The 25,900-nt window shown below is 65.8% G+C and overlaps 1 protein-coding gene across 2 annotated transcripts; it reads left to right on the top strand.

Annotated features, from left to right (window-relative positions):
- The first annotated feature begins 1,751 nt into the window (after positions 1 to 1,751).
- ABCA2 (ATP binding cassette subfamily A member 2) lies at positions 1,752 to 22,410 on the top strand. Of its 2 annotated transcripts, none has more exons than XM_081151973.1 (48): positions 1,752 to 1,879; positions 4,961 to 5,054; positions 6,092 to 6,203; positions 6,281 to 6,444; positions 7,020 to 7,147; positions 7,310 to 7,420; positions 7,722 to 7,940; positions 8,324 to 8,691; positions 8,937 to 9,096; positions 9,829 to 9,957; positions 10,049 to 10,216; positions 10,294 to 10,390; positions 10,676 to 10,849; positions 10,931 to 11,033; positions 11,119 to 11,233; positions 11,728 to 11,918; positions 12,091 to 12,241; positions 12,319 to 12,523; positions 12,638 to 12,802; positions 12,893 to 13,073; positions 13,164 to 13,376; positions 14,063 to 14,259; positions 14,336 to 14,518; positions 14,700 to 14,884; positions 15,107 to 15,227; positions 15,438 to 15,677; positions 15,764 to 15,970; positions 16,215 to 16,317; positions 16,426 to 16,745; positions 16,817 to 17,030; positions 17,115 to 17,220; positions 17,317 to 17,428; positions 17,502 to 17,562; positions 17,638 to 17,812; positions 18,173 to 18,288; positions 18,360 to 18,507; positions 18,582 to 18,705; positions 18,956 to 19,088; positions 19,169 to 19,286; positions 19,454 to 19,632; positions 19,713 to 19,854; positions 19,923 to 20,057; positions 20,316 to 20,419; positions 20,497 to 20,589; positions 20,689 to 20,791; positions 20,863 to 21,000; positions 21,077 to 21,283; positions 21,667 to 22,410. In XM_081151973.1, the coding sequence occupies exons 1-48, from the start codon at positions 1,814 to 1,816 to the stop codon at positions 21,700 to 21,702; spliced, it is 7,314 nt and encodes a 2,437-aa protein (XP_081008099.1). In that variant the 5' UTR covers positions 1,752 to 1,813; the 3' UTR covers positions 21,703 to 22,410. The 2 variants fall into 2 exon arrangements, with proteins under 2 accessions (XP_081008099.1, XP_081008100.1); XM_081151974.1 differs by lacking the exon at positions 1,752 to 1,879 and adding an exon at positions 5,358 to 5,429 and having other exon boundaries at positions 4,968 to 5,054.
- Positions 22,411 to 25,900: the final 3,490 nt, after the last annotated feature.

Raw genomic sequence — 25,900 nt, 5'->3', positions numbered from 1 at the left:
TGAGACGCCTCCTCCGCATGGCTCTGCCCACTCCCCCCTGTTCCTTCAGCTCCTGCTAAATGGCTTCAAATCAAAGAGCCTTCCCTGACCCCCAAAGACCAAGTGGGTGGATGGCAGGGGGCGAAGTCAGGAACCTGGCTGGGGGGGGCGGTAAGATGCCCCATGTTGAAGACCCTGGAACTTCATTCTCAGGCTGGGTCTGCTCTGTGATGTAGGGTCCCCTCTGCCAGGCAGCTGGTGGCAGCCTGGCAAGGAGGGGCCCCGAGGACACTGCTGCAGCCAGGGAGCCCTGTGGCAGGCGGCTGAGTGAGACGAGAGGCTGGGGGTGCTGACAGGGGCCCCAACAGGCCGAGCCCTGTGACAGGAGCGCAGGACTTGTCCCTGCCCTAGGTGGGGGTGGGCATCAGGTTGAGGCAGGAAACTGCCCTCCCCCTTGGCAGTGGCTTGTGGGAAAGGCCTGCCAGTGACTTCCTGCCCTGACCTAACCCCATGTGCTGACCAGGGAGAAGGAAGTGTCCTCAGGCTGCAGGGTGGGTGGGTGGGGGCTTGTGTCCATGCACCTGCCTGGCTGCCCCTCCTTCCACTTCAAAGACGGAGCTGGGAGGGGCTGGGAGCTGCAGCCCCCGGGTCTGCCACTCAGGTTACTGTGACCTACCTATATGTGCACCCCGGACACTGGCCATCGCACGACCCACCGTTCCCATTCACAAGTGGGGAAACTGAGGCTGGGAGGAGGCATCAGGGCCACCCCCTGGCCTCTGGCCGGCCTGCCCTCTGTGGGCTACCTGGGGAATTGGCCCTGCAACCTCCCCAGCAGGCTGGGGCCTCACCTCTGCCTTTGTGCAGCAGCAAGGAGCCCCCCACAGGCACCAAAACACCTCTGCGGAATTCACTGGACCCCAGGCTCCCTGTGCAGAGGCCAGGCTCGCCCCGGATAGGGGGAGAACAGGGAGCCAGGCACAGAGGGGGCGCCCCAGTCTCCCCAGGCGCCCCGCCTTTCCCGGCGGCACAGGGCAGCTCTGGGCCATGGGTGTCTTCCCTTCCTCCTGATGCCCAGGGAGCAGCAGCCCAGGCAGAGCCCAGCCAGGCCCATCCGGCCACTTATCACCAAGTGGCTCGCTCTCCAGGGCGCAGGAAGCCCTCCAGGGGCGGGACAGCCCAGCTGCCGTCCCTTTCGCCAGCCGCGCCCCGTTAGGGGACGCAGGTCGGCGGAATGCCGACTCTGGAAGCCTCGCGGGTAGTGGCCAACTTCCCCAGGGGGCTCTCCGCCCAGGGCTGCCCTCTCCGTCCCCAAGGGAGGCAACGGCGCCCTGCAGCCGCGGGGGCCGGGACCAGGGTGTCCGGAGTCCAGCTGCGATTCCTGCCTCCAGCGCCGCGAGGGAGGCGGGGGCGGTCGCGTGGACGGTCCCCAGCGTCCCCCCGGGGCGTCCTGGGGCCAGTGGCCGCCTGGGGGCGCCTGTGCGGGAGGATCCCAGACGCGCACGGGGGGTGCGCGCAGGCCTGGCGACCCCGGGAGCGGCGCCCCTGGAAGGGGCGTCGGGGTCGCCCGGGCCGCCAGGGCAACGCCCGGGGAGATGGGGGAGCCTCGGCGGCGGGGCCGGGCTCCAGGACCCCCGGGGCGCACCCGCGAGGCGGGGCGCAGGGGAGGCGCGGGGCGCGGCGCGGCCCCTTTAAGCGGAGGCGGCGCGGCGGGGGGCGGGCGCGCGTGGCCGTCCCGGCGCCGAGGCCCCGCCCCCGCGGCGATGCCGAGCGGCGCGGACGGCGGGCGCGGGGCGGGCGCGGGCGCGGGCGCGGGCGGCCGAGCGGGCCCGCCATGGGTTTCCTGCACCAGCTGCAGCTGCTGCTCTGGAAGAACGTGACGCTCAAGCGCCGGAGCCCGGTGAGCGGCGCGCGGGCCCGGGCGGCGCGGGGACGGCGGAGCTGGGCGGCCGGCCTGGCCCCCGCGCCCCGGCCCCCGCTCGCCCCGGCCCCGGGGAGGGGGCTCCCCCGGCCCGCACCCGCCGCGGCGCCCGGCTGAGTCACGGCGCCCTCCGCAGCGCGCTCAGCGGCGGGGGACCTGGGGTCGCGGGGGGCCTGGTCCCCGGGGCGGGGGGCGGGCCTGGGGGACTCCATTCGGCCCCGAGGCGCCGTGGCCGTGCGCCCAGCGCCCCGGAGCCCCTGCAGGGACCCTGCCCGCTCCCTCTCTGCGCTGCCCCTCTGCCCTTGGGCAGCCCTCCCCCCACGTCCACTAGCCCCGGCTGATGCTCTCACCCCCGGGAATGTCCTTGTGCCAGCCTCCGCCGCCCGAGCCCCTGTGCCCTTTTGTCCTTTGGGGTGTCCTCCCCGAGCCTGATCCCCGCTCATCCCCCTGACCAGCCTCCCCCCGGGCCCGGCTGTGCTCTCTGGAGCCGTGATGCCTCCCAGGCCCCCCAGCTCTCAGAGCTCAGGGCGCAGCTGCCCTCAGGGGCAGGAGCCTTGGTGAGGAGCGGGGCTGGGGTGGTGCGAGTGGCGTCATGCTGGCCCCGGGAAGGGCCGCAGCAGGCACCGGAGAGGCTGGGCAGCTTGGGTTTCCGAATGGGCCCTGGGGATTTTCCAGAGTGGAGCCCAGGGCAGGCCAGGGTCCGCGGCGGGGGCCTGAGGAGCAGGCGTCCTCTTGCCCACCTGGGGCCGGGAGGCTCCTGCCCCGCCTGGCCCTGGGGCCCCTGGGGCCGACAGCTCCCGCACAGTGCGAAGCCTGGGGCTGTGGACTGGGCAGGGTGGCTGTCATCACCATGGCCTGGCAGGATTCCCCTGGGCACCTGGCCCTGGCCAAGAGCCAGGGTTGGGTACACTCCCTCCCTAGGGTGCCTGGGACTGGCTGTCGCTGGGTCAGGCCTGTGGCTCCAGGTAGCCTCTGATGCAGCTTCCCTGCTTCAGGTTTTGGGTCACTGAGGACAGCAGGATGGGGTTCAGGAGAAGGGGGATTGGGATGTAGGCATGCATTAGTATCAGCCCCCCCCCCCAGTTCTTGGCGGAAAGGGCCCCCTCCCCCAGGGGCTGAGAGCAGAGACTGGAATGATGGCCCTGCATCCACTGGGGACCCCAAGGCTCAGGGAAGGGAGCAGTGGCTCTCAGGGCACCTGGCAAGCAGGTGGGAGGTGCCCACTGCCCTACACTCAGGAGTGGCCCCCACCTGCTAGGTGGCCTCCCCCAGAACCTTCCTGTGCCCCTGCCCCACACAGTCCCAGGGGCTGGGCAGGCCAGGGTAAGGTACTGGTGAAGGTGGCAGAGGCCTTGGTGGCTGGTGCTGTGGGGCTGGGGCTGGCTGGATGCAGGGCACTATCCTGCTGGGCCCCCACTTCCCAGGAGGGTCTCTCGCTTCAGAGCTGGACCCCTGGGCTTGGCCAGCAGAGGTTTTGCCCTTTGTGCTGTGTGCCTTGCCTGGGGGTGTGGCCTCGCCTCTCTTAGCAGTACTGGGGTCTACCCTGGGGCCACAGGCTGCTCCTGGTGCAGGGACTGGATTACTGTCACCAAGTGGCTGGCATGGGAGTCAGAAACTCCATCCTCAGGTCTCACCTGTTCTGCCCTTGATACAGCAGAAGGGGGCTCAGGCCTAGGGTGGGCACCCGGGCCCCAGGGACAACATGGGGGCACTGGGCCGGCCTCAGGGACAGGAGTTTGACCACCTACAGGCCCCTGGGTGGGATGCCCAGGTAGGGCTGGACCAGTGCCTCCTGCCTGTAACCAGATGCCCCTCTGGCCACCCGCCCTCCACCCGCCCAGCAGGCCTCTCCTCCTCCTAGCAGCTCGTGTGCAGCCGTTGCTATAGCGATGAGGAGGCAGTGAGGCCTGTTGCTGCAGTTACTTGCTGGAGGTGCCCCGTGGCAGGGTGGGTGTGGGTGGGGCTGGCAGGCGGTGACCTGGGCCTCCTGAGTGGCCACCTGCACACAGCCACCCTCGCTCTGAGTGCAGGCAGGTGTGTGGCGTGCGCCTGTCTCTAGCCCTGTGGGTGCCCACCATGCCTCCTTGGCCGGCCCTGGGCTGGATCCTGGCTCGGGGAGGGGGTGGAGGCTGGCACGGGCTGGGGCGGGTGCTCCAGACCACAGAGCACTATTGTCAAAGCACAGTGAACACAGCAGCAGCTGCCCCACCCCAGTGCACCAGGGGCTTGCACCCCAGACAGAGCGCCACTGGGAAGGGGGCTCTGAAGTCTGTTTTGGTTGGGGGGTGAGGGTGAAGGAAACCGGGTGCCTCTAGAAGAGCTGGGTGGGAGTGGGGGTCAGGGCGGGCCCTTGGGCTGGGCAGGGGGCACCCCCAAGAACAGCTGATCTGAGATCCTCTTCTTTGCCTTCCCCCTCCCCGAGCTGGGGGTGGTGGTGAGACTGTGAGGTCCTTCCACTGTCCAGGTGAAATGGAGCTGCGGGGCCCCTGGCAGTTCCTTCTCACCCAGAGCAGGTCCCAGCAGGGATCACCTGGTGCCTAGCCTTGGGTGGGCAGAGGCCCCGGGTGGGCAGGGATGCTGTGCCTGCCTGAGCCACCTGACGTGAGGGAAAGGGGCCAGGCAGAAAGAGATGCCTCGGGATTGGGGGCCCACAGCCCCGTGACCAGGTCTTCCTGGAGGCCCAGGCCCCTGGGCTAGAGCCAGGCCTCCCTCATGCCAGGCCTCATCTCTCTAGGCCCTGCAGGTGGGGTAGATGAGCTGGGCACATGCATGGTCAGAGTGGACCATGGCTGCCCGATTGGCCCCCGCTGGCCCTCAGTGTGGCAAGAGCACCTGGCTGCGGGGCGGGAGACCCATTTCTCACTTGGGCTGGACAGGACCCGCACTTTTGCCCTTTGAAAGGACCCTCTGAGGAAGGGCTGACTTTCTGTGGCCCCCGCGGGAGCATGCGGAGGCCGGGCCGGGCTGGCCCTCTGGGGTGGGCGTCTGCCTGGCAGGCAGAGGGGCTCGGGTGTGTCCTGTCCAGCCGGGTAGGTGGCCTCACTCTGCCTGTCCTTCCAGTGGGTCTTAGCCTTCGAGATATTCATCCCTCTGGTCCTTTTCTTCATCTTGCTGGGGCTTCGGCAGAAGAAGCCGACCATCTCTGTGAGAGAAGGTGAGGGTCCTCGGGGGTGGGCAGGGCACAGCGGGGGTGGGGTGGGGTGGGGCAGGCAGCCCTCCCCGCACCGCGCACGCATGTCCTGTGTGCACGTGACCTCACGCGTGTGTCCCAGATCCCACAGCTCCCCCCCACGCAGTCCGTGAGCCTGTCCCCTGCGTGGTCCCTGGCCACGCCTCTCGGCTGGGCTGGAGGATGTGGCTGGCCGTGGTGACCACGAGTGCCGTTTCCTCACTGTTCTCTGTTCTGTTTCGCCCCTCCCCGCATGGTCTCTTGTCCTCCTCTGCCGCCCGCACGCAGTCTGTAAGTGAGCGGCCGCCTCCTCCTTGCTGGCCCAGGCGCAGCCGCAGGATGGTTTTGGGGGGCCTCCCGGTGCGGCTTGAGCACCCCCCACCCCTGCTTGCATTAACAGCCTTTCCCAGACCTGCTGGGTCCTGCAGAGCCCCCTGCCCACAGTCAGGGACGGCTGGCTTGGAGGAGGGGTAGTGGGTGCTGGGAGCAAAGGGCTGGGCCACCTCGACCTCAGGGACTCTGGGCCAAGCTCCCAGGGCGTCCCTCTCTCTGTGGGGTGGCCTGGCCCTGCCGGGGCACCTGGGCTAGCCTGGGCTGGGGCTGGGGTACCAGATGCTCTCCCCTCAGACCCTGTGGGCTCTTGCATTCACTCTGCTAACCAGCTGGCCGGAGAGGTCAGAGGTCGCTGCCCAGCCGGGGGCCTTTTATGTTCCCCTGGGCTCTGTGGGCCATGCCACACCTGAATTTTGGGGGGAGGGTGTCAGGGCATTTTGGCCTGGGCTGCTGAGGGAAGAAGGGTGCTCCGGGAGTTGTGCGGAAAGGGTGGTGAGATGCCCTTCGACCTCTGACCTGCTCGGGTCATTTGCACTAGAACTCTTGGCCCCCTGTTCCCTGTCTGCTGCCTAAAGCTGCTTTCCCGTCCTGACTTTCTATACATTTCTCTCCTCTGCCTCTGTCTTCCTCCCCCCTCTCCCCTTCTGTCCCCTCTCCTCGGACCTTCTCACCTGCCCTGTCCCCACCAGCCTTCTACACAGCAGCGCCCCTCACCTCCGCCGGCATCCTGCCAGTCATGCAGTCGCTGTGCCCAGATGGCCAGCGGGACGAGTTCGGCTTCCTGCAGTACTCCAACTCCACGTGAGCATCCTCCCACCCCCAGGAGCCCAGCCTCCTCCCCCATCCCGACCCCGCCTGACGCCCCCACGGTGCCGCAGGGTCACCCAGCTGCTGGAGCGCCTCAATCGAGTGGTGGAGGAGAGCAACCTGTTTGACCCAGAGCGGCCGAACCTGGGCTCGGAGCTCGAGGCCCTGCGCCAGCACCTGGAGGCCCTCAGCTCAGGCCCCGACGCCTGGAAGAGCCACTTGGACAGACCTGTAGGTGCGTCCTGGGCAGGCTGGACTGCATGTGTGTGTGCGTGTGTGTGTATGGAGTGGGGCCCAGGCCCAGGTTTCGGTGTCAGCGGAGTTAGAACCCAGCTGGGTGACTTCCTGCCATGGGCTGGGTCTGTGTCTCAGGCCCTTCGTCTAAGCCAGCGATTTCCAACCCGTGAGCCAGCCACAAGAATTTTTACTACATGCAACACCTGACTGTTTAGTCAGGGGCACTGATCTCTTTTCCTGAGATTGTCAAGTAAAAAAAAAAAAAATGACAGCAGCCAGCACAGCAATAGCCGACTGGTGTGAACGAATAAAAACCGTACCTGTTTTATTTTCATCAGGTCAGCAAAAAATACATTTTTTGGCGTGCGGTGGAATTTTAGTAATTATGTGTCCTGTTAGATGAAAAGGTGGGAAACGGCTGGTCTACACTGCTGTTCTGAGTTCCCAGGGTGCAGCACTCAGGTGGGCCTGGCCGAGCTGCCCGCCACAGTGGCTGAGCTGTGGGGCCAGGAGCTTGGTCGGCTCTGAGCCTGGTCAGAGCTGGCCCTCAGCCCCGTCCCTCTGCCTGTCCAGTGTCCTCCTTCTCTCTGGACTCGGTGGCCAGGGACCCGAGGGAGCTGTGGCGTTTCCTGACACAGAACCTGTCACTGCCTAACAGCACAGCCCAGGCCCTCCTGGCTGCCCAGGTGGATGTGCCCGAGGTGAGGTGGGGTGAGCGCTGGCAATGAGGGCGTGTCTGCTCTTGGGGGCCGCTCCCAGGCCTGGCCACTCTGCTCTGCCCTCCCCTGGTTGCAGGGCTGGGGGTGAGGGGCATGCTGGGCTCTGAGACCCCAAGCCTGAGCCGCACCCGCCCCGTACTCCAGGTCTATCGTCTGCTCTTTGGCCCTTCACCTGCCCTGGGCGTGGAGTCTGTCCTCCCCAGGGGTCAGAAGCCTTGGGGCCGCCTGGGTGCCAGTTCCCTGCTCCGGTTGGAGGTGAGGGGGCCTGTTAGTGAGAAGGGAGGGTGCTGCCTGCTGGTGGATGCAGAAAGGGGCTCCATTGATAATCCTGAGCTCCTTCTGGGGGTGAGGGAGAGCCCTGGGGGTTCGTGGCTGGCATGGGGAGGGGGAAGGCAGGATGGTGACCTGTATCTGCCCCCCATTTCCTACTGGAGAATCTGTGAACTCAGACCTGGCACAGTGGGTGGGGCAGTGAGGCCTGAGCTGTCTTGCGCCAGGGCCCTGGTTCCTCTTGGTTGGGGCTCCTTCCCAGCTCTTCCCCTACACTGCCCTCCAGGAGCTGCTGGTGGCCCCCACCCTCCTGGAGCAGCTCACATGCGCACCGGGCTCTGGGGAGCTGGGCCGGATCCTCACTGTGCACCAGGGTCAGCAGCCAGCACTGCAGCGCTATCGGGACATTGTCTGCAGTGGGCAGGCCGTAGCCCGTGCCCAGCGCTTTTCTGAGCTGGCCGCAGAGCTCCAGGACCAGCTGGATGTGGACAAGATCGCCCAGCAGGTGAGGAGGCCCTGCCTGCCAGCTGGCCCGCAGGTCCAATGCCCGGGCTGGAGGAGGTGCCGGAGCCCCTGCAGGGCCTGGGCCTGTGGCCGTGTGGGCGGGGCCTGTGGCTGGGCGTCCTGCACCCTGCAATGATGCCATGCCCTGCACCCCCTCCCAGCCCTATGTCCTCACCTTGGCCTGTCTCTCCCGGTCCCTGGCCAGTGCTCCCTCACCCCCCGGCTGCAGACTCTCCCTCAGCCCCTCCCCCCAGCCCGTATCCCTCTGCTGGTGTCCTCCCTGTTCCGCCCTGACCTCAGTCACCAAGCTGTCCATCAACGCCCAGCCCCCGTTCCCTCCTGCCCTTGGGCCTGCATGTCCCCACATATCTGATTTCTCCTCAGCTGGGCCTGGATGCCCCCAATGGCTCAGCTCCCCAGCAGCAGCCGCCACCTCCCCGGCGGCTGCAGGCACTGCTGGAAGACCTGCTGGACGCCCAGAAAGTTCTGCAGGACGTGGACGTCCTGTCGGCCCTGGCCCTGCTGCTGCCCCAGGGCGCCTGCACCGGCAGGGCTCCTGGACCCCCAGCCAGCGGTCCTGGTGGGACAGCCAACGGCACAGGGGCTGGGGTGGGCTCGGGTTCCAACACCACCGCTGAAGACGGTGCCCTGTCCGCCGCAGCCCCCACCTCCTCGGAGGCACTGCAGGGCCAGTGCTCTGCCTTCGTGCAGCTCTGGGCAGCCCTACAGCCCATCCTGTGTGGCAACAACCGGTACGTGGGAGGCAGGGAAAGGGCTGAGATGGGGCCTGACCCCAGGGTCTGGCTCTGACTCCCCGCATCCCCTGACTTGGTGCCCTACCAACTCCAAGCCTCTTCTGGGGCGCCTACGCTGAAGCCCTGCCTCATGCCCGCCCCACCCGATCCTGAATGCCTGCTCCCACCCTTGAGGCTCCACCCCATCCCACGCCCACCCCTGAGGCCCCACCCCCACTGCTAACCGCGTGTCTTGGCCCCAGCACCATTGAGCCAGAGGCACTGCGAAGAGGCAACATGAGCTCCCTGGGCTTCACAAGCAAGGAACAGAGGAACCTGGGCCTCCTGGTGCACCTCATGACCAGCAACCCCAAGATCCTGTATGCGCCTGCGGGCTCTGAGGCCGACCGCGTCATCCTCAAGGTGCGGTCTGGGGTCTGAGCTGCAGTCTTCTGGGGCTGGAGCTGGAGGAACTGGAGGGTGGGGTCTGCAGGCTGAGATCCCTGTGCAGAGGGGGGTGCAGCCGTGGCCCTCAAGCTCTGACATGGCTCTGTGGGTGACAGAACTCGTGGGCGGGATCCGGTGCTGGGGTGCATGGGAGCTGGTGTGGGACCGGGTACTGGCCTGGCTGGGTGTGGCCAGGGCCCCGCGGCACTGGTGTGGGAGCGGAAACCTTCCAGAGCAGTGTCCAGTGGGCGAGAGGTGGGCCAGGCAGCTGGGGGGTTTGAGGCCAGCTGAGGGCAAGGTGTCCGTGGCCAACCCAGGGGAGAGGTCCTGTACGGAGCAGGTAGAAACCAGGGCTGGAAATGGCCCAGGGAAGGGAGAGGCTGAGTGTGGGGAGAGGTGAGGACCGTGTGCCAGGGCTGCTCAAGGGATGCATGGACAGGGGTCTGAGGAAGGGGCTGGGAGGGCACCGCTGGGGAGACAGGAGAAACGGACGCCTCGCTGCCCTGGAGTAGTGGGGCAGAGTGAGATTCAGGGGGAGTTGCAGAAAGGCAGGGAAGGGGCAGGGCTCAGAGCTTCCAGGTGGCAGAGTAGTTGGTGGGCACTGGCAAGTGGATGGTGCCCACGGTGGTGGCGGTGAGGGAGTGGGGAAACCCCTTGCTGGCCAGGTCCTGGCATGAGTCCCACGCCCCGTGCCTTCACCCTCTGCAGGCCAACGAGACCTTTGCCTTTGTAGGCAACGTGACCCACTACGCCCAGGTCTGGCTCAACATCTCGGCCGAGATCCGGAGCTTCCTGGAGCAAGGCCGGCTCCAGCAGCACCTGCACTGGCTGCAGCAGGTGCTGGGAGGGCAGGGCTGGGGGCGGGGAGCCCCCTGTCCCAGGTGGTGGTTGGCGCAGGCCACCCTCTGAGCCGGTCTTGTCCCTTCAGTACGTGACGGAGCTGCGACTGCACCCCGAGGCGCTGAACCTGTCCCTGGAGGAGCTGCCGCCTGCCCTGCGCCAGGACAGCTTCTCGCTGCCTAATGGCTCTGTGCTCTTGCAGCAGCTGGACACCATCGACAATGCAGCCTGCGGCTGGATTCAGTTCATGTCCAAGGTGGGATGGGCGGGTGTGTGCGCCCCATGGGCTCCGCTGGCGCCCGGGGCTGGCTCCAACCACGCCCCTCGCCCCAGGTGAGCGTGGACATCTTCAAGGGTTTCCCCGACGAGGAGAGCATCGTCAACTACACTCTCAACCAGGCCTACCAAGACAATGTCACCGTGTTCGCCAGTGAGTCGCCCCCCCTGGGGTGGCCCCCAGCCCCTGCCCTTCCACCGGCCCGGCTGCAGCCCCACCACAGCCAGCCCCACTCTGCCCCTTCTCTTCCTCCCCAACCCCACCCTGTACCTGCTGTTTCTCCCCTGCTGACTGCCCATCACAGCAGCCCACCCCCTCCCTCAGCTCCACTCACCCAGTCTGTCCCTTCCTGCTCGCTGCAGGCCCCCATCTCAGGTCTTGCCCCTCTCACACCCTGCCCCCCGTCACACCCGCACCGTTCCCCTGGTCCTGTCCCAGGCGTGATCTTCCAGACGCGCAAGGATGGCTCCCTGCCGCCCCACGTACACTACAAGATCCGCCAGAACTCTAGCTTCACTGAGAAGACCAACGAGATCCGCAGGGCCTACTGGAGGCCGGGCCCCAACACAGGCGGCCGCCTCTACTTCCTATATGGCTTTGTCTGGATCCAGGGTGAGGGCCGCCCCTGGATCCCTGGGTGGGGGAGGCCCCGCTGTGCCTGCTACTCCTGCTGACGGCTGGCCCTGCCCGCAGACATGATGGAGCGTGCGATCATCAACACCTTCGTGGGGCACGATGTGGTGGAGCCGGGCAGCTACGTGCAGATGTTCCCCTACCCCTGCTACACGCGGGATGAGTGAGTGCAGGGTGCCCAGGGCCGGGGCGGGGGGCAGGGCCGGGGTGGGGCCGAGCCCACCCCTCACGCCCCGCCCCCACCCCAGCTTCCTGTTTGTCATCGAGCACATGATGCCGCTGTGCATGGTGATTTCCTGGGTCTACTCGGTGGCCATGACCATCCAGCACATTGTGGCAGAAAAGGAGCACCGGCTGAAAGAGGTGGGGGGAGGCCGGGGGAGAGTGGGGGTGGGGGCAGCTGCGGGCACCTCTCCCTCCCCAAGGCCCCCTGCACCTGCCCTCCTGCCCAAGGCCCTCCTGCACCTGCCCTCCTGCCCCAAGGCCCCCTGCACCTGCCCCCCTGCCCCAAGGCCCCCTGCACCTGCCCTCCTGCCCCAAGGCCCCCTGCACCTGCCCTCCTGCCCCAAGGCCCTCCTGCACCTGCCCTACTGCCCCAAGGCCCCCTGCACCTGCCCTCCTGGCCCAAGGCCCCCTGCACCTGCCCTCCCGCCCAAGGCCCCCTGCACCTGCCCTCCTGGCCCAAGGCCCCCTGCACCTGCCCTCCCGCCCAAGGCCCCCTGCACCTGCCCTCCTGCCCCAAGGCCCCCTGCACCTGCCCTCCCGCCCAAGGCCCCCTGCACCTGCCCTCCTGCCCCAAGGCCCCCTGCACCTGCCCTCCCTCCTAAGGCCCCCTGCACCCGCCCTCCCGGCCACAGGTGATGAAGACAATGGGCCTGGACAACGCCGTGCACTGGGTGGCCTGGTTCATCACGGGCTTCGTGCAGCTGTCCATCTCGGTGACGGCTCTCACCGCCATCCTCAAGTACGGCCAGGTCCTCATGCACAGCCATGTGCTCATCATCTGGCTCTTCCTGGCTGTCTACGCCGTGGCCACCATCATGTTCTGGTGAGAGCCCATGGCTGGCAGGGGGCGGGGGGGCGGGCCCTGTGTTCACCCAGAAGGTGCCGAAATACCCCGCCCAGAGTTCCCGGGTGCTCCAGCGGGGGCAGCGGGGAGGCTTCTGGCTTGGCGCCCCACCAGGGTCGGGCGTGGCTGACAGCCTGCGCCCCCCCCCCAGCTTTCTGGTGTCAGTGCTGTACTCCAAGGCCAAGCTGGCCTCTGCCTGCGGCGGCATCATCTACTTCCTGAGCTACGTGCCCTACATGTACGTGGCCATCCGCGAGGAGGTGGCCCACGATAAGATCACGGCCTTCGAGAAGTGCATCGCGGTGAGGGTCATGGCGGGAGGGGCGGGATGGGGGTGTTCTGGCCGCCTTCACCTGCGCTGACGCGGCTGTCTCCTTAGTCCCTGATGTCCACAACAGCCTTTGGCCTGGGCTCCAAGTACTTTGCCCTGTATGAGGTGGCGGGCGTGGGCATCCAGTGGCACACATTCAGCCAGTCGCCCGTGGAAGGGGACGACTTCAACTTGCTGCTGGCTGTCACCATGCTGATGGTGGACGCTGTCGTCTATGGCGTGCTCACGTGGTACATTGAGGCCGTGCACCCAGGTACCGGCCAACCCTTTGGAGGGGGTGGGTTGGGAGTGGACTGCAGCTCCCTGAGGGGACATGGCCCGTAGCCCCAGGCCCGGGTCAGCCTCCCTTCCTCTCCCCAACCCCCAGGCATGTACGGGCTGCCCCGGCCCTGGTACTTCCCACTACAGAAGTCCTACTGGCTGGGCAGCGGGCGCACGGAGGCGTGGGAGTGGAGCTGGCCCTGGGCTCGTGCTCCCCGCCTCAGCATCATGGAGGACGACCAGGCCTGTGCCATGGAGAGCCGGCGCTTGGGTGAGGCGGGCGCCAGGGTGGCGGCCGGGGCGGTCACTGGGTTTCAGGGGCCCGGGGCAGCCTTCGCTCTGACCCGTGGCCCTGGTGCAGAGGAGACTCGGGGCATGGAGGAGGAGCCTACCCACCTGCCGCTGGTGGTCTGTGTGGACAAGCTCACCAAGATCTACAAGAATGACAAGAAGCTGGCCTTGAACAAGCTGAGCCTGAACCTCTACGAGAACCAAGTGGTGTCCTTCCTGGGCCACAACGGGGCGGGCAAGACCACCACCATGTGAGTGTCGGGCACAGCCCGGGCCCGACCACGGGAGCGGCAGGGTGGGTTTCCTGAAGGAGGTTGCCTGTGACCCTGCCCTGCACCCAGGTCTATCCTCACGGGCCTCTTCCCACCCACATCGGGTTCTGCCACCATCTACGGGCACGACATCCGGACCGAGATGGACGAGATCCGCAAGAACCTGGGCATGTGCCCGCAGCACAACGTGCTCTTCGACCGGCTCACGGTGGAGGAGCACCTGTGGTTCTACTCGCGGCTGAAGAGCATGGCCCAGGAGGAGATCCGCAAGGAGACGGACAAGTGCGTGGGGGGGGCGGGGCGGGGCGGGGCCCAGGAGGGCGGGGTGGGCCCGGGAGAGAGGTGGGGCCTGGAAGAGGGGCGGGGCCCAGGAGGGGGGTGGGCCTGGGGAGGGGCGGGGCCCAGGAGGGGGGGTGGGCCTGGGAGAGGGGCGGGGCCCAGGAGGGGGGTGGGCCTGGGAGAGGGGCCTGGGAGGGCGGGACAGGCCTAGGAGAGAGGCGGGGCCTGGCGGGGCAGGGCGGGTCTGGGAGAGGGGCGTGGCCCAGGAGGGCTGCTCAAGCCTGGGAGAGGGCGTGGCCTGAATGAGGGGCAGGGCCCAGGAGGGCGGGGCGGGCCTGGGAGAGGGGCGGGGCCTGGGAGAGGGGCAGGGCCCAGGAGGGCGGGGCGGGCCTGGGAGAGGGGCGGGGCCTGGGAGAGGGGCAGGGCCTAGCAGGCCTGGGAGAGGGCGTGGCCTGAATGAGGGGCAGGGCCCAGGAGGGCGGGCCATGCCTGGGAGGGGCGGGGCCTGGGAGAGGGGCGGGCCCGGGCGAGGGCCGGGCCGGGGGGGCCGGCTGTGAGCGGGGCTCGCTGTCCCCGGAGTTCCCCGCCCTGGCCCACGCCTCCGACCTTGGCCTCCGGCCCACACCTCTGGCCCTCGCCTCCGGCCCTTGCCTCCGGCCCACGCCTCGGGCCCACGCCTCTGTCCGCAGAATGATCGAGGACCTGGAGCTCTCCAACAAGCGGCACTCGCTGGTGCAGACGCTGTCGGGCGGCATGAAGCGCAAGCTGTCCGTGGCCATCGCCTTTGTGGGCGGCTCCCGCGCCATCATCCTGGACGAGCCCACGGCCGGCGTGGACCCCTACGCGCGCCGTGCCATCTGGGACCTCATCCTGAAGTACAAGCCCGGTGAGTGGGCCCGGCAGCCGTGGGGGCCCCGCCCGCCCGCCCGGCCCACGCCCTGACCGGGTCCTGGCCCCCCCAGGCCGCACCATCCTCCTGTCCACGCACCACATGGACGAGGCCGACCTGCTCGGGGACCGCATCGCCATCATCTCCCACGGGAAGCTCAAGTGCTGCGGCTCCCCGCTGTTCCTCAAGGGCGCCTACGGGGACGGCTACCGCCTCACGCTGGTCAAGCGTCCTGCGGAGCCCGGGACCCCCCAAGGTCTGTGCTGAGGCCCCCTGGCCCCGGGACCCTGCTCCCAAGACTGTGAGGTAGCGGGGCTGCACCTCGGCTTTGCCCCGTGGGCCCAGGAGGCCCCGGGCCCCCATCTTGACCTGGCTGTACTCCCATGGAGGGTCCCTCCCCGGCCCCGAGTGAAGCCCCTACTCCCCTACCCCCCTAGGGCCAGGGCTGACGTCCAGCCCCCCAGGTCGGGTCCAGCTGAGCAGCTGCTCAGAGCCCCAGGTTTCCCAGTTCATCCGCAAGCACGTGGCCTCCTGCCTTCTGGTCTCTGACACAAGCACCGAACTCTCCTACATCCTGCCCAGCGAGGCCGCCAAGAAGGGGGCCTTCGAGCGCCTCTTCCAGGTGGGAGGGCAGGGCCAGGCTTCCCTGGGGCCTGAGGAGGTGGGGGAGGCTGGGTACTGGGGCGCCGGCAGAGGGGCAGGGCCCCTGGAGGGGTGGCGCTGGTGGAGGGGCAGGGTCAGTGGAGGGGCAGGGCCGGTGGAGGAGGGGGTGGGGCAGTGAAGGGAAAGGGGTGCACTCCCCCCTCTGGCCCACGCTGGTGGCCTCACCCAGCACTTTTCACAGCACCTGGAGTGCAGTCTGGATTCGTTGCACCTGAGCAGCTTTGGGCTGATGGACACCACGCTGGAGGAGGTGTTCCTCAAGGTGTCAGAGGAGGACCAGTCTCTGGAAAACAGTGAGGCAGGTGAGAGGCAGGCCCCACAGCCGCTGATGAGCCCTGCTCCACCCCACCCACCAGGCCTAAACTTGGGCCTGGGGCTCCTCACTCCTCCCGTCTCTAGTGGCCCAGCGTCCTGAGTGGGAACCTCAGGGGTCAGCGCAGGGTCTGGGGTCTGAGGTCCTGGGCAGGCCTGCAGGTAGCAGGCCGTCCTGAGCCCCTCCTTTCTTGTGGCAGATGTGAAGGAGTCCAGGAAGGATGCGCTGCCTGGAGCGGACGGCCTGGCTTCGTTAGGCGAGGCTCATGCAGGCAACCTGGCCAGGTGTGCAGAGCTGACCCAGTCACAGGCATCGCTGCAGTCTGCGTCCTCGGTGGGCTCTGTGCGCGGGGACGAGGGAGCTGGCTATGCTGATGTCTATGGCGACTACCACCCCCTCTTCAACAACCTGCAGGACCCCGATAACGTCAGCTTGCAAGGTGGGGGGGCAGCTGGATGGGGCCAGGTGGAGTTCCCCGAGAGTGGTGCTGGGCAGCTGGCTTAGCTTGGCCTCCTCTCTGCGCAGAGGCCGAGGCGGAGACCCTCACGAGGGTGGGCCAGGGCAGCCGCAAGCTGGAGGGCTGGTGGCTGAAGGTGCGCCAGTTCCACGGGCTCCTGGTGAAGCGTTTCCACTGTGCCCGCCGCAACTCCAAGGCGCTGTCCTCCCAGATCCTGCTCCCTGCTTTATTCGTCTGCGTGGCCATGACTGTGGCCCTCTCCGTCCCCGAGATCGGTATGGCTGCTTGACCAGGCAGAGGGGCGCCAGGGCTAGTGTCCCACGCTATGGGACTGTGGGGGACCCACCCTGCTCAGAGTCTGGCGCTATGTCTGAGACTGGCAGGCACACCTGGGGATTCCTGCCTCCCTGGGGCCCAGACCTAAGCTTGGACCTTATGGGTACTGGGAAAGGGGGTCTGGGCCTAGGGCTGCAGGCTGGCCGTCAGCACTTGCTGAGGCTTCTGTGCACACCCCACTAGGTGACCTGCCCCCGCTGGTCCTGTCACCCTCCCAGTACCACAACTACACCCAGCCCCGCGGCAACTTCATCCCCTACGCCAACGAGGAGCGCCGGGAGTATCGGTGAGGCCGCCCACCAGGTAGCTGTGGTGGGCAGGGGCCTGGATCGAGCGTGCTGAGAGGGGTGGGCACCCATCTCCCCACCTGGACTTATGCTGCGGTTTCCCCCAGATTTCAGCTGTCACCCGATGCCAGCCCCCAGCAGCTCGTGAGCACGTTCCGGCTGCCGTCGGGCGTGGGCGCCACCTGCGTGCTCAAGTCTCCAGCCAACGGCTCCCTGGGGTCCACGCTCAACCTGAGCAGCGGCGAGTCACGCCTGCTGGCTGCGCGGTTCTTCGACAGCATGTGCCTGGAGTCGTTCACGCAGGGGCTGCCTCTGTCCAACTTCGTGCCCCCCCCCCCCTCGCCTGCTCCATCCGACTTTCCAGTGTCCCAGGATGAGGACCTGCTGCAGGCCTGGAACACCTCCCTGCCACCCACATCCGGGCCAGGTACTGATTCTTGAGGCTGCCTGGGGATGTGGGGCAGAGCAGGCCCTGATGACTGCCCACTGTGCCCACAGAGAACTGGACATCGGCACCCTCCCTGCCGCGCCTGGTGCGGGAGCCTGTTCGCTGTACCTGCTCTGCTCAGGGCACTGGCTTCTCCTGCCCCAGTGGTGTGGGTGGGCACCCGCCTCAGATGCGGGTGGTCACGGGTGACATCCTGACCGACATCACTGGCCACAACATTTCCGAGTATCTGCTATTCACCTCCGACCGCTTCCGGCTGCACCGGTGAGCTAGGTGGGAGGCACATGCTGTGGGTGAGGGGCAGCCACCCCCGCCCGGGTAGCCTCACTGCTCCTTGACCTTGTCCAGGTATGGGGCCATCACCTTTGGCAACGTCCAGAAGTCCATCCCAGCCTCATTTGGCGCCCGGGCCCCGGCCATGGTGAGGAAGATCGCGGTGCGCCGGGCAGCCCAGGTGAGCATTGCCTGGCCCCAGGCCCTGTGGGATCCGGCTTCACCTGAGGTCCTCAGTGACCCACGGTGCTCTTGGGGTCTTTCTGTGTCCCCCCAGGTTTTCTACAACAACAAAGGTTACCACAGCATGCCCACCTACCTCAATAGCCTCAACAACGCCATCCTGCGTGCCAATCTGCCCAAGAGCAAGGGCCACCCAGCAGCCTATGGTGAGCCGGGGTGCGGTGGGCTGGGGTGGGTGCCTGGGAGCAGGTCCCTGAGGCTGTCCTTCCTGTGCCACAGGCATCACTGTCACTAACCACCCCATGAACAAGACAAGTGCCAGCCTCTCCCTGGATTACCTGTACGTGTGGGGCAGGGGCAGGGTGGTGGTGTGGGACTGGGTGCCGGGCAGGGCTGAGGGCTGCCTCACCTCCAGGCTGCAGGGCACGGACGTAGTCATCGCCATCTTCATCATCGTGGCCATGTCCTTCGTGCCGGCCAGCTTCGTGGTCTTCCTGGTGGCCGAGAAGTCCACCAAGGCCAAGCACCTACAGTTTGTCAGCGGCTGTAACCCTGTCATCTACTGGCTGGCCAACTATGTGTGGGACATGGTGCGCCCCTCCCGTAGGGCCGGTTGGGGGTTCCCCTGACCTCCAGACCTCTGGCCACCCCATCACCCTGTGTGCTGCCAGCCCCGACTGTCTTGCCCCCAGGCCCCTCACCCCTGCCCTGGGCCCTCACCCCTGCCCTGGGCCCTCACCCCTGCCTTGGGCCCTCACCCCTGCCCCCAGGCCCCTCACCCCTGCCCTGGGCCCTCACCCCTGCCCCCAGGCCCCTCACCCCTGCCTTGGGCCCTCACCCCTGCCCCCAGGCCCCTCACTCCAGCCCTGGGCCCTCACCCCTGCCCTGGGTCCTCACCCCTGCCCCCAGGCCCCTCACCCCAGCCCTCACCAGCTCCCCTGCTCCGGCAGCTAAACTACCTGGTCCCGGCCACCTGCTGTGTGATCATCTTGTTCGTGTTCGACTTGCCGGCCTACACGTCACCCACCAACTTCCCGGCTGTGCTCTCTCTGTTCCTGCTCTATGGGTAAGGGGGCGGGGAGCGGGGGGGGAGGAGTGGGGGCCTGGCCGCCTGGTGACCCCGCCTCCTGCCTGCAGATGGTCCATCACCCCCATCATGTACCCGGCCTCCTTCTGGTTCGAGGTCCCCAGCTCTGCCTACGTGTTCCTCATTGTCATCAACCTCTTCATCGGCATCACGGCCACCGTGGCCACCTTCCTGCTGCAGCTCTTTGAGCACGACAAGGTGGGGCCGGCGGGGCGCTGGGTGGGACAGGTAGCAGGGCCGAGGCCGTGCCCGTGACCCCTGTGACCCTCCAGGACCTGAAGGTCGTCAACAGTTACCTGAAGAGCTGCTTCCTCATATTTCCCAACTACAACCTGGGCCACGGGCTCATGGAGATGGCTTACAACGAATACCTCAACGAGTACTACGCCAAGATCGGTGAGGCGGCGGGCACCGGGGGCGGGGGCCAGGCGGGGGCAGGGCCAGGCGGGGGTCGGGGGCCTGGGGGGCTGGACACAGGGCACGGAGGGCTCTGGGGGGGTTGGGGCGGGGCAGGGGCAGCAGGGCCCTTGGGGTGGGGGCTTCGGCAGCATGCACTGAGCCCCCGAGATCGGGGACTTCCAGGAGCGGGGGGCAAGTGGGGGCCGGCGAGGCCTCCCGCACAGGCCCTGAGCCGGCTGCCCCACAGGCCAGTTTGATAAGATGAAGTCCCCGTTCGAGTGGGACATTGTCACCAGGGGGCTGGTGGCCATGACGGTGGAGGGTTTCGTGGGCTTCGTCCTCACTCTCATGTGCCAGTACAACTTCCTGCGACAGCCACGGTGAGTGTGCCCGGCCGGTGGCGGGAGCGCGGGCAGTGCGGGCGGGCGGGCGGCTGGACATGGCACGCCCCGTCCGCCAGGCGCATGCCCGTGTCGACCAAGCCCGTGGAAGACGACCCGGACGTGGCCAGTGAGAGGCAGCGGGTGCTGCGGGGGGATGCTGACAACGACATGGTCAAGATTGAGAACCTGACCAAGGTGAGCCTGGGTGGGCCCTGTGCTGCCTACGGGGGGGGCTCAGGGCAGTGGGGGCAGCCCCACGGGGGGCACGTGGTCAAGGCAGCTGGGTGGGACCGGCTCGGGCTGGCCAGTGTGGCCAGTGGTGCCTCTGAGTAGGCGCACAAGCAGGTGTACGCCTCTGCCAGGTGTACAAGTCCAGGAAGATCGGCAGCATCCTGGCCGTGGACCGCCTGTGCCTGGGCGTGCGTCCTGGCGAGTGCTTCGGCCTCCTGGGTGTCAACGGTGCGGGCAAGACCACCACCTTCAAGATGCTGACGGGTGACGAGAGCACGACAGGGGGCGAGGCCTTCGTCAACGGGCACAGGTGCTGGTGGGCTTGTACCGGGGTGTGCGTCTGGGCGGGCAGAGGGACTGCGCCCGGTGCTGACAGCGCTGCGTCCCCAGCGTGCTTAAGGAGCTGCTCCAGGTGCAGCAGAGCCTGGGGTACTGCCCGCAGTTCGACGCCCTGTTTGACGAGCTCACGGCCCGGGAGCATCTGCAGCTGTACACGCGGCTTCGCGGCATCCCCTGGAAAGATGAGGCCCAGGTGAGGGTCGCCGGGTGGAGGAGGGCCCGGCAGGGAGGGCGGGCCTCTGACGTCTGCCCCTGCCCCAGGTGGTGAGGTGGGCCCTGGAGAAGCTGGAGCTGACCAAGTACGCGGACAAGCCAGCCGGCACCTACAGCGGAGGCAACAAGCGGAAGCTGTCCACGGCCATTGCCCTCATCGGGTACCCTGCCTTCATCTTCCTGGTGAGCCTGGGGGGCTGGTACCCTGCCTTCATCTTCCTGGTGAGCCTGGGGGGCTGGTACCCTGCCTTCATCTTCCTGGTGAGCCTGGGGGGCCGGGTACCCTGCCTTCATCTTCCTGGTGAGCCTGGGGGGCTGGTACCCTGCCTTCATCTTCCTGGTGAGCCTGGGGGGCCGGGTACCCTGCCTTTGTTTGCTTGGTGAGCCCAGGAGGGAGGTGGCTGGTAGAGGTGCGGCTTCTAAGCCTGGCACCCCCCCCAGGACGAGCCCACCACAGGCATGGACCCCAAGGCCCGGCGCTTCCTCTGGAACCTCATCCTGGACCTCATCAAGACTGGGCGCTCAGTGGTGCTGACATCGCACAGGTGTGGACCCCTCTTCCCCCTGCCCTGCACCACCTTTCCTCTGCCCCAGGTGCCAGCCTGTGTGTCTCCACCCTCAGCATGGAGGAGTGCGAGGCCCTGTGCACGCGGCTGGCCATCATGGTGAACGGGCGTCTGCGCTGTTTGGGCAGCATCCAGCACCTGAAGAACCGGTGAGCGGAGGGTCGGGCGAGGGCGGCGGGCCGTGGTGCTGGGGCAGGTGCAGGGCTACCCCGGGCAGCTGGGGCTCTGGCCATGGGCCTGTCCGGCAGGTTTGGAGACGGCTACATGATCACGGTGAGGACCAAGAGCAGCCAGAACGTGAAGGACGTGGTGCGGTTCTTCAACCGGAACTTCCCCGAGGCCGTGCTTAAGGTGGGCGGGGCCCGGGGTGGGGTGGGGGCGCTGCCGGCCAGCCTCTGACCTCCCGATCTCCACGCCCCCAGGAGCGGCATCACACGAAGGTGCAGTACCAGCTGAAGTCTGAGCGCATCTCACTGGCACAGGTGTTCAGCAAGATGGAGCAGGTGGTGGGCATGCTGGGCATTGAGGACTACTCGGTCAGCCAGACCACCCTGGACAACGTGAGTACCTGGGCTGGGGGGCGCGACGGCCGCCAGGCCCACCTCCGCCCACCACCTGCCTCTCTCTGCCCACCAGGTGTTTGTGAACTTTGCCAAGAAGCAGAGTGACAACCTGGAGCAGCAGGAGACAGAGCCACCCTCGGCCCTGCAGTCACCTCTGGGCCGCCTGCTCAGCCTGTTCCGGCGCCGGCCGGCCCCCACGGAGCTACGGGCGCTTGTGGCCGATGAGCCGGAGGACCTGGACACGGAGGACGAGGGCCTCATCAGCTTCGAGGAGGAACGGGTGAGCAGGGCCCCAGGGGTCAGGGCAGCTGGGCTGGCACAGACTCTGGGATGTGGGGCCAGTGGACACAGGGACTGCTGCTGTCCCGAGCTCAAGGGGTCAGAGGGACTCCCCCTGATGCTCAGGACAAGAGTGCACATGGAAAGAGTGGGCACAGGCATAGGAGACAGACTCACTGTGAACCCCTCAAGACCTGGAAACTTGCAGGGGCCTCAGAGACAGGCAGAGCAGGGGGTTGGGGGGGCCCAGACCAAGCAGAGGCCACACCCTGGGAAAGCTCTGGGAGGGGGAGAGGGAGGTGGGAGGGACCACGGTCAGTCCTGGGGCTGGGCAGTGCTGGGTGCCAGGTGCCTCCCTGAGCCTGTCTGTCTGCCATCTACCAGGCCCAGCTCTCCTTCAACACCGACACGCTCTGCTGACCACCAGGAGCTGGCTCAAGGACACGTCGGAAGGGACAGAACTCAGGAGGGGATAGAACTTAGGCGGTGGCCGAGTCCCCACCCCAGGGCCCCCAGGGCCCCACCCACCAGGCCCTGGCGTGGGACGTCCAGGACCAAGGGCTTCAAGCCCCCTCCAGCCCCCTGCCCTCGGCCGTGGCTGCCCTCCCCTCATTGTGCCAAAGGCTGGCCCGGCCCTGGGCTGCGACACCCTCACCCTGCTCTGCCTTAAAGCCTTGGGGCCTGAGCCCTCGCCTCTGCCCCTGCCCAGCTCTGCCCTCCACCCCCTGGGACCACTGGGGGTGACATGGGCTGCCAGGTACGCCCGACCCTCTCCTGGTGGGCCCTGGCTGCTTTCTCATCCCAATTTGGAAGGAAGGTGGCTGCTGAGGCCTGGGGCTGAGGGTGGGAGGAGTTAGGTCCCAGCCCCAGGCACCTATTCATTTTGGAAGGGGCACCCTCACCCTGAGGTTACCACTGTGGGCCGGGCAGGGGCTGCCTCGGGGCAGCGGGCCGGGTACCAGGAATGGTGAAGGCGGCCCCCTGGCCAGGAGAGAATGCGGACCCCTCCCACCCCTTCCGCTGCTCCCCCACCCAGTTCGGCACCCTGCCCGCCTGCCCCCCGGGAGCCCTACCTGTACATAGTGCACAGAAGTTTGTTTTAAATAAATAAACAGAAAAGTCCACACAGGCCTGCGTGTGTGGGGCACCGTGTTGGGGTGACAGTGGGCCTCTGCTGGGCAGGCTTGTCTGCGGTGTCCTGGGGCACCAGGCCCTGTGTCGGGGGGGGCAGCAGGGGCAGCTTGGAGGAGGGGGTGGGGCTTTCACCCCTCTAACACCCCGATGCTACAGGTGGGGAGACTGAGGCAGGGGCTGTCGGTCACTCCCCCCCACGCCCTCAGCCTGGGCTTCCTGGGCTCAGGCACCCGTGGACAGGTTCTCACGCGTGAGGCCTTGGGTCAGGTCCTGTGTGGGCTTTCTGTGCTTTCTGCTGCCTTCTCAGGGGCCTGCTGCCCACGTGGGGCCCTTGGAGCGCGTGCTGAGCTGTTTCCATCTCATCCTGGCCATGGGAGGGCTTCCAGGAGGAGGTGATCTCTAGGCTGAGGCCCAAGTCTAGATAGGAGGGCGTGCAAAGGTTAGAGGTGGCATGGAGGCCCCCAGGACCTGGCTCGAGGTGTCTGGAGCCTGGTCACAAGGAAGGGTCCCAGAGCCTGGCCCCTCAAGCTCAGCCATGGTCGGTCTCCTTCCTTAGATGCTCCTGTGACTGGAAGGGACACAGAACACCCCCAGGAGGGTGGAGGGCACATGGTCAGCTTGTTCCCTTTCTCCCGGGGGGGGGAGGGCTGCAAAATGGTGATTTCCTTCTTTCTGCATTTATTAGCTGTGATTTCTCTCACAAAGAGCTCCCCTGCCTTTAGAAGTCATCACTATGGACTCATGGATTTTAAAAAGCATGTTCTCACTCATTACCCATCTTTAAAATTTTTTTGTGGTAAAATATTCAAACTGTTTCAACTGCTTGTAAATGTTCAATTCTGTCATCTTTTTATGCTCAAAAGGCCCCAGATTTGCCCGCGGGAGCCGCTCAACGGCAGCTTCCTGCCCCTTTGACTCATCCCGGGCATTTCCTGTGGCGTTCCCGCACTTGCTCCGTTCCCGGGCCTGCCTTGAACCCTCGCCCCATCTGAATTCAGCCACTTCTCCGAGGAGTTCTGGCTCCTGTTAGGGGGGATCTTGTTTGGGGCCCAGAATCTGGGCTCTGGGTGTGCGCACGGCCATGGGGGTCACTGCCCCTCCACCCCTCAGCAGACAGCTAGGAAGCCCCTGTTCAGATTCCCGCTAAGACCCCAGCGCCACCCCTGTGCCCCCTCCCTGTGCCCGGACAAGTCTGTGTCTCCCTTCGGAACAGAGCTGTTGAAATGTCTCTGGGAAGGACCCGCAGAGAGGGCTCAGCACAGGGGCTCCTAACACATAGATGAGGCCGGGGCCCTTTCGGCCAAAGCTCAGGGCTGCTCAGTGGATGTGGTCGGGGGAGGTTTAGAGACGCCCCTCTGGCCTGAGTAGGTTGTGGGTGCGGTCAGGGTTGGTGACCGTGAGTTTCTGGTCTCAATTCTTTAAAACATTTACTTTGGGAAATTGGTAGAAAAAGCAAAGGGTCGGATGGGTAGGAAGCACTAGCTGGTGCCGGTTCCTGCCAGAGGTCGCCTGCAGGGGGTCCCTTCATCTTTTCCACATGTACAGGGTGTCCCCCAAAATGTACACACACTTTGAATGATTGATTATAAAGTCAGTGTTCATTAATATACAGTTCCGTTTCAAAATTTAAAAGAATCTACAGAAATGAATAATTATTTTGTTTACACCTGTTTTCAAACTGATGACCGCTCTGGTCCAGGCCCTGCTGGTAACATGAAGCGATGGAATCGCCAACATCAGGAATCATTTCGTTCGGTGTCTGTGCGCCCTCCACTCTTTGTTACCGTAAACTTGATCTTTTATGTGTCCCTGTAAAAAAGTCTAGTGGCACTTTAGGATAAATTTTCTTTGTTCAAAGCTTAGTTTGGCTTCACCCATTATTTCAAATTAGTTAAACCTGACCAAGAGAGAAAACTGAGTCATCCGCTGTTAGCGTGTATATACATTTCTATGGGACACCCTATATACGAGCATGGGCTTGGAATGCTTTGAGTTTTTCCACCTGCTAGGGTTTTCCTCCCACTTGTACTGGGTTCCTGGGGCTCCCATGAGAAATGACCACAAATTGGGGGCTTCAAACAGTAGTCGTTCACTCTCTTCTAGCCTGGAGACCAGGAGCCCAACGTAGGGGTGTCGGCGGGGCTGGTTCTGAGGCTGAGGGAGCCCCGTGCCACTCGGTCCTGGCTGATGGTGGTCTCTGGCCTCTGGGTGCCCCGGCTTGTGGAAGCATCTCCCTGACCTCCGCCCCATCTGCACGCAGCGTTCACCCTGGGTGCGCGCGTCTGTGTCCAAATTTCCCCCTTTTTCTAAGGACAGCCGTGACCTCATTTTAACTTAATCACTTTAAAGACCCCTATCTCTGCCCGGCTTGTGTGGCTCAGTGGGTGAGCACTGACTTAGGAACCAGGAGATCACTGTTCGATTCCCGGTCGGGACACAGGCCCGGGTTGCAGGCTCCATCCCCAGTAGGGAGTGTGCAGGAGGCAGCTGATCAATGACTCTCATCGTTGATGTTTCTCTCTCTCCCTCTCCCTTCCTCTCTGAAATTAAAAAATATATTTAAAATAAATAAAAAACACGCCTCCCATCTCCAACACAGTTACATTCCCAGGTGCGGGGCACTAGGATTTCAACATATGAATTTAGGGGACACAGTTCAGCTCATCACACCCCTGAACCTTAGACTCCTGAGACGCAGGGGGACTGTCCACAGCTGGTGCGCTCCACGTAGGCGTCCTTCATATATCTCCAAGGACGCCTCTGGCTGATTCCCAGAGGGCTGAGCCGTCTGGAGGCTGCTGACAGTGTCCCCAGAAGCGCCTCTCCTCACACCACTGCCAAGAGTATGAGCGCCACGTGCTCGCCCGTTCCAACCCTGACCTTGCTCTGGTTTGTCTCTGGCGGTAAATGTGCTCCCTTGCTGTTCCTGTTTTACTTACAGATGCACAAGGGTATTTTTATACATACGGGACATGTGAGCAGGCAGGTGCAGAGGGGCCTCAATCTTTCCCCAGGGCTGTGGTTTGGGGGGGGAGCAGGAAACAAGCAGGGCAAGGCCTCCATGTCGAAGAGGAGCCCCTAAAATCCCAGTGGGTGGAATGGAGGCCGGTGGAGGGGAGGCCCAGAGGGGAGAGCCAGGCGCCAAACTCCACAGCGTGTCCAGGTCGGTCCCAGGCTGGCAGCGTGGCCTGTGCCAGGAGCCCTGACCCCTGTGGGATCTGGGGAGGGGCCCTCAGACCTGGGTCTCAGGAAGAACAGTGGCCCTGGGAAGGCGAACACCCTGGGCAGATGCCTCTCTCCACCACTGGGTGGCGCTGAGCCTCGGCGGGCGAGGCCCTCCCTTGGGGTGACCCCTGGGGCTGACCCCCTGGCAGGGCAGAGTGGGTGAAGCAGGGGAAGCCACCCTGTGGGGGGGCAGGTGCACACCTGTGGGGTGGCAGGCTTCCAGGCCTCCAACCTCCCAGCTGGGGGCGGGGGTGGGGTC

The sequence above is a fragment of the Miniopterus schreibersii genome (assembly GCF_964146895.1).
Source record: "Miniopterus schreibersii genome assembly, chromosome: 11".
NCBI classification, from domain to species: domain Eukaryota; kingdom Metazoa; phylum Chordata; class Mammalia; order Chiroptera; family Miniopteridae; genus Miniopterus; species Miniopterus schreibersii.
Note: the sequence above shows the minus strand (reverse complement) of the source record. Positions and strands in the feature narration are given on the sequence as shown.

Bases quoted from the DNA above. Each gene is read 5' to 3' on its own strand.
- ABCA2 (XM_081151973.1), top strand. From the start codon at position 1,814: ATGGGTTTCCTGCACCAGCTGCAGCTGCTGCTCTGGAAGAACGTGACG. The intron at 1,880-4,960 runs GTGAGCGGCGCG...CTGTCCTTCCAG, and splicing joins CGCTCAAGCGCCGGAGCCCG to TGGGTCTTAGCCTTCGAGAT. The intron at 5,055-6,091 runs GTGAGGGTCCTC...TGTCCCCACCAG, and splicing joins GACCATCTCTGTGAGAGAAG to CCTTCTACACAGCAGCGCCC.